At 36.2% G+C, this 12,225-nt stretch overlaps 1 protein-coding gene across 4 annotated transcripts in view; it reads right to left on the bottom strand.

The window, feature by feature from the left end:
* Alg13 (ALG13, UDP-N-acetylglucosaminyltransferase subunit) overlaps nucleotides 1-12,225 on the bottom strand; it is an 83,194-nt gene that overhangs the window by 38,268 nt on the left and 32,701 nt on the right. For all 4 annotated transcript variants that reach the window (XR_015646134.1, NM_001447404.1, XM_087598930.1 and 1 more), the window contains 9 exon segments: nucleotides 11,073-11,200; nucleotides 9,999-10,245; nucleotides 9,516-9,629; nucleotides 8,966-9,107; nucleotides 8,437-8,557; nucleotides 7,401-7,433; nucleotides 7,244-7,299; nucleotides 2,225-2,293; nucleotides 943-1,120 (listed from right to left, as the gene is read on the bottom strand). Coding sequence is in view for 3 of the 4 variants with exons in the window: in NM_001447404.1 (NP_001434333.1) it covers nucleotides 943-1,120; nucleotides 2,225-2,293; nucleotides 7,244-7,299; nucleotides 7,401-7,433; nucleotides 8,437-8,557; nucleotides 8,966-9,107; nucleotides 9,516-9,629; nucleotides 9,999-10,245; nucleotides 11,073-11,200 (1,088 nt within the window). In the remaining variant the exon portion in view is untranslated.

Raw genomic sequence — 12,225 nt, 5'->3', positions numbered from 1 at the left:
TGTGCACCACATGTATATCAAGTACCCTCAAAGGCCAGAAGAGCATCAGATCTCCTTGGAGTTACAAATGGTTGTGAGTCATCATGTGGGTGCTAGGAATCAAACCCAGGTCCGCTAGAAGAGCAGTGAGTGCCATTAACCATTAAATCATCTCTCTAGTTGCCCATTAAAACTTTTTGATGGTACAAATATTCTCCATGCTATTGATTCAGTAGCTACTAGTCACATGGGGCTTTATGATCATCTGGCTTTATTTAGTGGCAACTAATTCAAATTGTCACATACAGATTATCATTATACATGTCTCACTATACACCTCTAGATAATACTTCAAGAATGGTTCATAAGAAAAATACTGAGTCTAACACACTACCTGTTATGCTTGAAAATCTCTCTAGCAGATTAGAAAATCTTGGTTCACAGGTCCTTCAAGTATTTTTTTACATTTGTTTGTTTTGTAGGGAGATTTACTGTATAAAATGAGAACTACTTCTATGTCAATCCTTAAGTAATAAAAGGTAATTCATGGGCTGAGCAAGAAGGCTCAGTAGGTACTAGAAATGGCTGTACAAAGCTAGTGACATAGTTTGAACCCTGAAATTCACATAAAAGTGGAATCAACTCCAGAGTTCCCTGCAGCCTCTGCCCCATATACACAGTAAAAAAAGTTACAAAACTAAAAGTTGTAGGACTAGTACAAGTTCTATTAACTATCCACTGAGTAGCAAAGGGCAGGTATAAAATCTTATCAGAGCCCTATTACAAAAACAAAAGGAAAAAAATCAGAATTTAAGTAAGCTGACTCTCATTCCTCAGTGATAGAACACTTTTAAGTAAAATTAACATATCTATTTCTTTAAATTACAATACTACCTAGTAACTAGAATAACATACTCATAAATAGAAAAAGATTTCCAAATAATATAAACACCAATAACCCACCTGGACTGTCTTGTGGGAGTGGAGGTACAAAGACAGGTTGTATGGCATTCTGTGAGGAAACATCAGAGGTACTAATAGCTTGATTATCTCCTGCACAGTTAGAAATGACTGTGACTGGAACTGGAACTGGAACATGGCTGGCCCAAGAAACTGCAATTGCTGCAGAATTTTCCAACACCTATAAGTGGAAGAAAGATTGGAATTCTTACGTTTAGTTTCTCAAACCATATTTGTTTCTTCCCCTCAACTTAACTTCAGGAAATTATAATTTCTCTATTGACAAAACATTGAGAAGTCAATCTTCAAGCAAACCATGTATAAATTTACTTCTTTTGCAGATCTCTGACTACATTGAGAGCTATGTTTCTTTAAGATAACACATTGATTAATATCAAAACCATAAAGCCATCAAGTTGTGCATAAAGGAAAGTTTCCCTGCAATTCCTGTTCTTTATTTGTCTAGCTGCTGTGTTCCTAAAATTCGAACAGAATTCTGAGCCTCCATGGCTTTGTAATATATATTCATTTCCACTTATATTTACCCACAAAAATATTTAAGTCAAAGAGATATTTTTGTATTTAGGTCAAACTAAATGAGGCTTTTTTTTATTAAGATGCAAAATTCTTCAAGAGAACCCAGTACTTTCTCAGGGCATATGTTATATACAAATGGGTGTAAATATAACACAAATTCAGAACAAATAAGATTTTTAAACACCATCTTCAGTGGCAGCTTTCATTTCTGACTACTTGCAATATCACTCTTACCCAGTCCAATTATCTGAAATTACAAAATCATGAAATCCTACTAGACGCTGGTTAATCTTTTCATTGTTTGACCTCTTTGCATATTAAAGAGCCATAATCACTACTCCTGAAAATGTTCTCATCCCAAAGTATCAATACTTTTCCTCTTTCCTCAACTGTTACTTCTCATTTTCAAAAATGTGATGATCAAGTAGGTGTATTTTAATCTTGGTCACATATTTTTTTCCTTTTCAGCTACCTTTATAAACGTAAACTCCCAATTTATGTTTCAGTAAACAAGAGACTTGGAAAGTAATTCACTGTTGACTGACAAGTTCACAGGAGATCATAAAATAGTCTCTGAAACAGTACTTAATTGATTTGAAAAAAAGTATTAATCACTGTGCCAGATAACAGAAGGCATAGTAATACTTAGTGAAATATAAGCAGCTGCTCGAAATTATGATGAAGGCAAAACAATTCATTTTCTTCTATTTAGCTCACTGTAAATAACTGATAGCACTATGAAGATTACCTTTTGGGGATAGTTGTATGAGGTAACTGTGTCTTGAGGCACAGAACATGGTCCATTGTCCTGAAGAGACTTGAACAGATAAAGAAATATAATTGAATAAAGGGGAAGGAAGAAACCAAAAGGAATTTTCACTCTTTCCTAACCTCTATCTTAAGTCCTCTAGTCTCATCCCCAGCCCTGTAGCAGCCTGTTCAGAGGTGGCTTCCCTTCCACACTATCCCCAACCCTAAGGACTACATAAAGACTTGATGTGGTCCCAGCTTTCCTCCTTCCTGTGGACTCTCTCACCCATCACCAACCTATTCCCATTCTTTTCTGTCAGTCCCAATACCTTGGAACACTTTTTCCCTGGTACCCCCAGTGGTTAAAATCTGACAGGGACTAAGGTAGGTAATTCCCACTATCCCTCCTGTTCTTCATTACTATCTCCCCATTCCAGTCAGGCTGCTTATGGGTTCCTCCTCCTACCTCAACTCCATTCACTGGAGACTCCAACTCAGATCCAAACCCTTTTATCCCGGCCTCTTCAAATTATTCTTTGCCTTAACCTCAACCTATTGGTAAGATTTCCTAGTCCCAACATACACCCAACTAACTTCCTAAGAATCTAATCTGTTGATGTGAACAGGATCCTTTGTCTCTTTCCTAAAGCCCTTCTGAGCCTTTATCCCTAGTGTACCCTTCTCCTCTATTCTTCTCAGCCACCTGTCAACCCACAGAAGCACTCAACAGCACAAAATCCACAGCTACCATACTTTTCTACCCAGAAAAGGCAAAAGAAACTAAGAAATGGAATGGCTACCCAACAAAGATAAGACCTTATTATATCAACACCTAGAATCACCAACCCCGGTTGACTAGACAGTAGCAGAAAACCACAAAAACTAACAGTCAGGACAATATGCCTCCACCAGAACCCTACTGTAAGACCTAAGAGATGCAATATAGCTGAAGCAGAAGATAAGGACTTCAAAACAGCTATTACAAATGGAAGCTAGTACAAATGTTAATTATTATGAATGTAATAGCTATTATGTTCAAGAACCTTAAGAGGACATGAATAAAATCCCTAAAACACATAGTAAAATCAAATAATGAAAGCAATTCAACAAAAATAGATAAAAGAAATAGGATTGCCAAGAAAGCCTCAAACTAAGATAAAACTGGAAAAAAAATTAGTAAATTGAAAACCTCAGAGCACAGCAAACAAGACAGAAAAGAAAATCTCAAGCATGGAAAACGGGGTAGAAGAAATGGATACCTCAGTCAAAGAAAATATTAAGTCAAAAGCTCCAGGTACAAAACATCTGGAAAGTCTGGGAAATTATAAAACGACCACATCTATGGTTAATAATAGAGAACAGAAATGAAACCCAGGTCAAAGACACAAAATATTTTCAATAAAATCATATAGACCACCAAATAGAGTGAGAAAGAGTGAGAGTGTGAGACAGAGAGAAAGAGGGCGAGCGAGCGAGCGAGCGAGCGAGCGAGAGAGAGAGAGAGAGAGAGAGAGCACCGCTCTTTTAAAGTTAAAGCAAGGTCAGATAAACAATTTAAACAAACTCATAACCCCTAGTGAAATAGAAGCAGTAACTAAGTCTTCCAAAAAACAACAAAAATACCCAGGGTGAGACAAATTAAGTACAGAATTAACTAAGTCTTCCAAAAAACAACAAAAATACCCAGGGTGAGACAAATTAAGTACAGAATTATATGAGACCTTCAAAAAATGCTAATATTCCAAAATTTTCTCTGCAAAATAGAAACTTAGGGAACACTGCCTAAATTCTTTTTAAAAGGTCACAATTAACCTTATACAGAAACCACAAAAAGACTCAAGAAAAAATTATATAGGCCAATTTCCCTTATGAACCTGAATACAAACATTCTCAATAAAATACTTGCAAACTGAATGCAAGAACACATAAAAGATATCATAGACCTCAATGAAATAAGTTTCATCCCAGAGATCCAAGAATGGTTCAACATATAAGATAAATAGATAAGTGTAATTCATCATATAAACACTCAAAGAAAAAAACCACATGATCATCTCATTAGATGCAAAAAAAAGGCCTTTAACAAAATCCAACACCCCTCCATGACAAGTCTTATAGAGAGCCCTGATTTCTACCTAAGTCAACATCAACTTAAACGGAGAGAAACTCATCACAATTCTACTAAAAATCAAGAACAAGACAAGGCTGCCCATTTCCCATGTCTATTTAATATGGTTGTTGAAATCTTAGCTAGAAGAGTAAAACAACTATAAATCAAGAGGCTAGAAATAGGAAAGGAAGAAGTCAAAATGTCTTTATTTACAGATAATATGTTTTATACATAAATAAGATTAAAAACTCCACAAATCTACAGGGGGTAAACACTTTAAGAAAAGTAACAGGATAGAAATGCAAATCAGAACTACTTTCAGATTTCCTCTTACACCATTTAGAATGGCCAAGATGAACTGATAAGCTTAAGGCATAAGAAGACACTCACCAACAGCTGGTGGGACTACAAACTTATACAGCCACTATGGAAATCAGTGTAGTGGTTCCTCAGGAAGTGGGAATCCATCTACTTCAAGATCCAGCTTCACTCACAGAACTCTACATATACCAAAGAACTCTAAATCCTAGTCAGAGACATTTACTCATTCATGTTCAATGATGCCCTATCCATAATAGACAGCTATTTCAAATAGACTAGATATCCATCAACAGATAAATGGATGATGAAAATGTGGCACATTTACAAAATGAACTATTTATTATCCAGCTGTTTAAAAACAGTGAAGTCAAGCTGGTCTCTCCAGCTGGCTCAGCGATTAAGAGCACTGACTGCTCTTCCAGAGGTCCTGAGTTCAATTCCCAGCAACCACATGGTGGCTCACAACCATCTGTAATGAGATCTGATGTCCTCTTCTGGTGTGTCTGAAGACAGCTACAGTGCACTCACATACATAGAATAAATAAATCCTTTAAAAAGAAAACAGTGAAGTTGGGAAAATTTACAGGTTAAAAATGGAGCTAGAGGGGTTGGGGATTTAGCTCAGTGGTAGAACGCTTGCCTAGGAAGCGCAAGGCCCTGGGTTCGGTCCCCAGCTCCGAAAAAAAGAACCAAAAAAAAAAAAATGGAGCTAGAAAAAAATTATCCTGAATGAGGTATCTGAGACCCAAAAAGTATGGTTGTATACTTTTCTATTTGCATGCTAGCCTTTCAGCCTTTGATAGGTACACTATAGTCCTTATAGCAACAAGTTAGAAATAGAATAAGGGACTGGAAGGAGGGGAGACTCTTCGAGGAATGGGAATTAAAATTCAATTACGGAAAGACAAGAACAAGATTAAATGGTAAGGGAGAGGAGTAAGAGGAGGATAATAAGAAGAAAGAGATTACAGGGATAAACAACTAATGCTAATTATCATGTGAGGGCTTATATGGAAACCGACTAGAGTAGAAGCTTCTTAAAATACGTACATATATGAAAGAAATCCAAATGTAGTCACCAAATAACAGATGAGAGAGAGCCCCAAATAGTTATCCTTCTGGACCATCTGAAACCTCCAGTGAGGAATGGAGTACACATCTAGTTAAGTGACTAGTCAAAGGGGTCCCATGGAAATTCCCAAAGTAAGCCTATCACAAAGGCTAATGTTTGCTCTCCACAAAGTAATGGTTAGGCATTATTGAAGGCAACACCTACATCACTGAACATGGAGAAGTTGAGCTGGTGCCTAACTAAAGCCTTCAGTTCTACTGCCTGGTGTTCTATTATAGGCTACCAGAGGAAAAAAGTAACCACCAACCCATATTCAAAGCCTTCCCTCTACAATGATGAGCAGCCCATGTGATAAGTTGGTCAATAGTGAGTGGCACAATGAACATTGCAGAGTGACCAACCGTAACTGGAGTTAAAACTCTAATTTTCTTACAATTGTATTAACTTGGCTACAAAATTATTAAGAGCTCTGTAAACATTGTGATGTCTGTTTCAAAATAAGAGTTGAAATAACGGCTGGAGAGATGGCTCAGCAGTTAAGAGCACCCGACTACTCTTCCAGAGGTCCTGAGTTCAATTCCCAGCAACCACATGGTGGCTCACAACCATCTGTAAAGAGAACCGATGCTCTCTTCTGGTGTGTCTGAAGACAGCTACAGTGTACTTATATATAATAAATGAATAAATCTTTAAAAAAAAGAGTTGAAATAAGAAAGATCTCATATTTGGATGAAATTATATTTCAGGGAAAAGTTTCTCAAGGTATGGATCCTACATCAGCACTTGATATAAATACTAAGAGTACTTGCAATCAAGTAGGAAGAATAAAACAAAGCAAATCTAAGTAGTCTATCTACAGAAAAGAATTATCAACATGGCTGGTATATAAAATCTTAATAAATAAACCTCTTAACTAAAAAACACATAAGCTATAAATAAAATCTGTGCAAGTATAACAAAATAATTCTTGGGTCTCAAATTTCCTTCAGGATGTAGGACATGCACATGATATGTCACTTGTTTTTAATCTTGGCACTCAGAGAGAAAGGCAAGCAGGTCTGAGTTCAAGGATAGATAGCCTGGTTTACAGTGAGTTTCACGACAACCAGAGCTATGTGGTGAGACTAAAATAAACAAACAAAAATGAAAACAATGTAGGATGCAAAAGTCACTCACTTTCTAAGAATTCTTTAAGTCCTACTTTTAAATAAGGAAACTAACATTGATGGTTTTATTTCTTACTACTATCCAAGAATTTCCAACTTTCTGCTTTCTAGATCAAGAGAAGAAGTTAGGCTCTTCAGTAGGATCTGCTTTTGGCAAGTGAAAGGAAAAAGAAAATGGTCAGTGTCCTTTCCAGTGCCAGAACACCATTTACTACTTTTTAGTTTCTGCCTTGCAATTCTGAATGAAGGCCACATCAAAGTCCCTAAGCAAGCTCTCCTACAGGGCTCCACTGTGCCCTTACTATAAAGTATATGAGCTATTCATATTTGTTATTATTAAATACCTACCAGGTTAGCTGTAGATACAGTTGTGGTATACACACTGGAAGTTTCATAGCCTTGTTCTAGAGGATATAGCCAAAGCAAAAAAAAAAAAAGAGCATTCTTTTTAGTTTGAAATTCCATAAATAATGAAGATTATCAAATTAAATCTAATCTCACTGACCTGAAGAATAAAGATAATCTCCATGATATCCTCCTAGAACAGAGAAACATGGACAGAGATCTTTTTAACATGACACAGCAGAACTGTCAGGAATTGCTTTTTCTTGAGTTTTATGGGCAAATACTCACAACTAAAATACATATCTGGTTGAAAGTGATTTGAGCTTCCCTATTAGTCAACACAAGACAAGGTAAGCTGTCAAAAGTAGAAGTTTCTGCCCAAATTTCCCTTAGGTGTCAAGAATATTTTCTTCAATGTATGTACTAGAGATAATGTTTTAACTATCTCTTTAAATAAACTCACTCGAAATACCTCATACTTCCGTAATGTACACAATTCTTCGGGATTGTTTCAATAGTATTATTGACTGGTAGATGTAAAAACAAGCAAATGCCATGGTACACAGCAAAGTTACTATTAAGTCTACACAAACAGCTCTACAGACAAATTTTATTTCAGTATTTAAGAATGGATGTCTTTGGGGGAGATGAGAAAAAATGTAAAACTCACTGTGTGAATGCGCCAAAAAAAAAAAAAAAAAACCAACCCACACTAAATTGTACACTTTTTTGAGTAAGTAAACTTTTGGTATGTATACTGTATCTCAATTAAGTTTTAAAAAATGTATCTATGCCATTAGCAAGAAGAGTACAGCCTTTACCATATTATATTATCAGCTTTTGAATCTGTTTCCTCACATATAATACAGAGATGACATGTTTCCCATAACACAGTAACGATTGCCAATCAATTATAATTACTTATTGGAATGGTTGACATGACATTCAATAAATGCTAAAATGTTTTTAAATCAAGTAAAAAAAAAGCGCTTTGGGTTCTGTGGGTTCTGGAATTTGAACTTAGGTCCTCAAGATTTACATAGCGACACTTATACCCACTGAAGCATCTTACTATCCTCAATCTTACACTTCTTTCAAGTTAGTAGAAAAGGTGTAAATACCAAAAATATTTCCAAGTTCTGATATACAAATACCACAACAATCATCTTTTCAAAAATTCCTAAGCACTAACTCACCATTATCACAGTGGTCATTACTGTCTTCTGAATTCGAAGTCTGTTTACATGAAGTATAGTCCTGCCTTGCAGCACAGTATCCTGAAGTAGCAGGGACCATTGCAGTGGGACCAGCATTGTTCTGTACAAAGACAGACATACATACACAGAATTCCTCCTGTATTAGCCAAAAAAAGGCTAGAAGGATGTTCTAAATGTAAGTTAATAGAAACTAAATTCTGATATACTATTGTAAGAGAAACATGTGGCTGTTTTAATACTTTAGAACCCGAAATAGCTGAAGCAACTTTAAAACATGAATTTTTCTAAACTTTAAAGCTCTAAGGTGGCTGCTTCATAGTATCCGAGGAGTTCTTACTAAATTCTTCATACAAAAATGTTAAAAATTAGGGCTGCGGATGTATTACGGGGGCAGAAAACCTTATATGTGTGGGGCCCTAGTTTTGATCTTTGGAGTTGGTTAGGTAGGGGTGGAAATCATACATAACACATTTCTCCATACAGAGAAGTGAAGCTTTCACCTACTTACAGGTAAAGATGAATAAGCAGTCTCATTCCCTTCTTCAAGTGCATAAAATGTAACAGTTTCTTCCACTCCATTCTCTGGAGCAAAACCATATTGGCATCCCTTATTCATACAATGCATCTGACGATGGCTACGCCTAAAAGAACTTAATTTGAAAATCAAAATGGGAAAATAAGTTAAAACATGGTAGTAGTTTGCTTTAATTTCTCAGTGAAAGATAAATATCTCAAAGCAGATGTTTTTGGGTTTAATTTATGTGTATGTATGCTTTGCTTATATGTGTATCGCACACCATGTGTGTCTGGTGCCTGTACAGAGACCTGAAGAAGGCATCAGATCCTCTGGAACTAGAGTTGCAGATGCTTGTCAGCTACCAAGTGGGTACTGGGAATTAAACCCAGCTTCTCCAGAAGGACAGCCAATACATTTAACCTCTAAGCTACCTCTCCAGCCACAAACTGAGGTTTTAGAAAGTTGGTGCACATTATCCTTGCTTAGCAATAAAACTACACACAGATGTTTTCCCTTAACTTACAACACTTTAACTACTTACCGAGACCTATAAGAGACATTATCATAGCTCTGGCAGCATTTTTTGCCCGGGCCAGGGTAAATCCCAACTTTAGGATTTGGCATGTTTTGCCTTTTTACTAAGTGAGATGAATCCCTGAGAATAAACATAAAAACAATTACTTAATTATTGCCAGTCTCAAGTACAATTAACAAAGTTTTCTGAAAACATTCAACAAGAATTTATTGGGCCTATACAGTATTAATGGATACAAAGACGTAATTTATATAACATCCATTTCAGATGGCATTCTATCTTTGAGTAGCATCTCTTCAATGCTTTCCATTTCTCTAGACAATGAAAATACAAATATGCAAATGGATGGTAAGGGTAAGAGTGCATCAGCACTATGTTCTCTCCTCTAAAAGCTCTAATTTGCAATTCTACTGTAACTTGGTTCAGGAGTAGTTTCTAAAATTCCCAAGAAAAGATATCACATTATGATGAAAAGCAGTTAATTCTTACCTGGGCACCCCATATCCCCGACCTTGTCTTTGAGATGAATGTTGAGGGTAAAAATGTTCACTAGACATAATTTGTCCAGCTGTCTGTGAGTAGTACAGTAGAGGGTCATGCCCATAATGCATACTACGCTGAATCCTGGGTGGGACAATGGGGTCCCCCCTGCTATATGCCATGGTCATATAAATCTCTTTCCCTCGAAATTTCTTGAACATCTTCTTTCGTTGCTTCACATTCATGTCTGTCATAACTTTCAGAAGAGACATAGTAAATAAGCTTTCTAACCAAAGTAAAAGACCATGCACCTTTGCCCTCATCATACCTTCAAAATGTCAGATCAAAGTGTGTAATGTAAGGTAGAAATTTATTTAGTTTTCAAGGATATACTTGATCTTTCCATTGGAAGGGCAAAAGGAAACAACAGTTCATTCTATGTTGATGAGTATCTCAATACCCAATATTTCAACCCTCTCTATAGTACTTGTAGATCTGGTCATCAAAAATATTGAGTCATTTAATTACCTACAATATTTTTCTCTAAAAAAATTATGGTTGCTTTTCAGATGTCTTCCTACTTCTTTGAAAGTATTTAAAATCTATATCAACTTAAGTTTATATGAAGGCAACCCCCGCCTATACCTATCTACCTATGTCCAAAAACAATTTTATTACTACAACTAGGCAAGAGGCTATTAGATTCTAGGGCAGAGATGCTAAGGACCACTCTAGAATATACAGGATAACCCTTTCCTCTCCACCAATCCATTAGCTATGAAAACACAGTAGTGTGGAAGAAATACAACCCTACATAACAGGACATATGGTATACCTTTAAAAAGAACACTTTTCTTTTTGGTTTTTTGAGACAGGATCTCTCTGGGTAGCCCCGACTACCGCAGAATTCACTGGGCAGACCAGGTTGGCCTTGAATTCACCCAGAGCCACCTGCCTCTGCCTCCTGAGTAGTAGGGTTAAGACCTGGATCACCATTACCCAGCTAAACAGTACAATTATTTCTAAGTAAAATAAACTGCAACAGAAAACAAAAACCATAAGAAAAACATTTAGGATACAAACCTATTTCAGGGAAATAGGCTCCATTTATAGTCTGGTAACCTCTTCCGCTGCGAACTGGTATAGTATTCCAGGTAGGAAGAAGTGCCACTTGGTTGACTGGTTTTACATTGGCCATCGGAATTAAATGCCTTGAAGTGAAAGGTATCATGAACCCATTATAATACACACTTAACTCTCATTCAATACACTAATGTAGCCTTCTTGCTTTACTTTTAAGCACATTACTTTTTTCTGTATTTTCTTGGAGACGAGGTTTCACTATGTAATCTTGGCTGGTCTAGAATTCCCTACAGAGACCAGGCTGACCTCAAACTCAAAAGGGATTTCCCTCTGCAGACTCCTGAGATTTAGATTTAAAGCATGTGCCACCACCCATGGATCAAGTGCATTTTTGTTAAGTCTGTTTACAGTAGCTTTCCTATACATTTGTTTTTTTCTCCTTTAGCTTAGACAATCTAAATGTAGTTTATATAACTTCACAGATGTTTTAGTGTCTATCACACCCAGAAGAAATAGGATCATCTACCACAAGATAGACTATACAGCTTCCTTTCCATGAAAGAGGACATTTCCTAACCTGACTCAGGTGAGCCTTGGGTATATAAATTAGTTACTCTGACCAATAAAAAGAAAAATATCTTTACAGGTATCAAACACTGCCTCATGGTCTCATTTTTTTCCTTCTCTGTGATCATGAAAGCATGTTTCAGAACAAATTCTTTAGCCTGATGCTGACTACAAGCTCAAGGCCACCTGCATAACTAAGTAGTTAAAATTGTCTCAAAATAAAAAGAACATATAATAATATACCAACTAAGTTATATTTAGGAAATATATACACACATTTGCATGTAACAATAATTAATGAAGAAAAGTCCATGAGTTTGATTAAGGAGAGGTAGTATATGTTAGGATTTAGAGCAAGGAAAAGGAAGGAGGAAATGATAGAATTATATTGTCATCTCAAAAATAAATACTTTTAAAAAGTAATAAGCAAGGGCTGGGGGATACACCTATTATGATATTTCATTTTTTAACATTTACTTTTATTAATCAAAATAATTAGCTCAGCAGATAACAATTCTGGTTCTCTCAACTAGCATCCTAGAAATTCTCAATTTAATATGAGTAAGCACCTGGCAATTTTAATGGC

Source organism: Rattus norvegicus, chromosome X (genome assembly GCF_021556685.1).
Source record: "Rattus norvegicus strain SHRSP/BbbUtx chromosome X, alternate assembly SHRSP_T2T, whole genome shotgun sequence".
Classification (NCBI taxonomy): Eukaryota; Metazoa; Chordata; class Mammalia; order Rodentia; family Muridae; genus Rattus; species Rattus norvegicus.
This window is presented reverse-complemented; position numbering and strand designations above follow the sequence as displayed.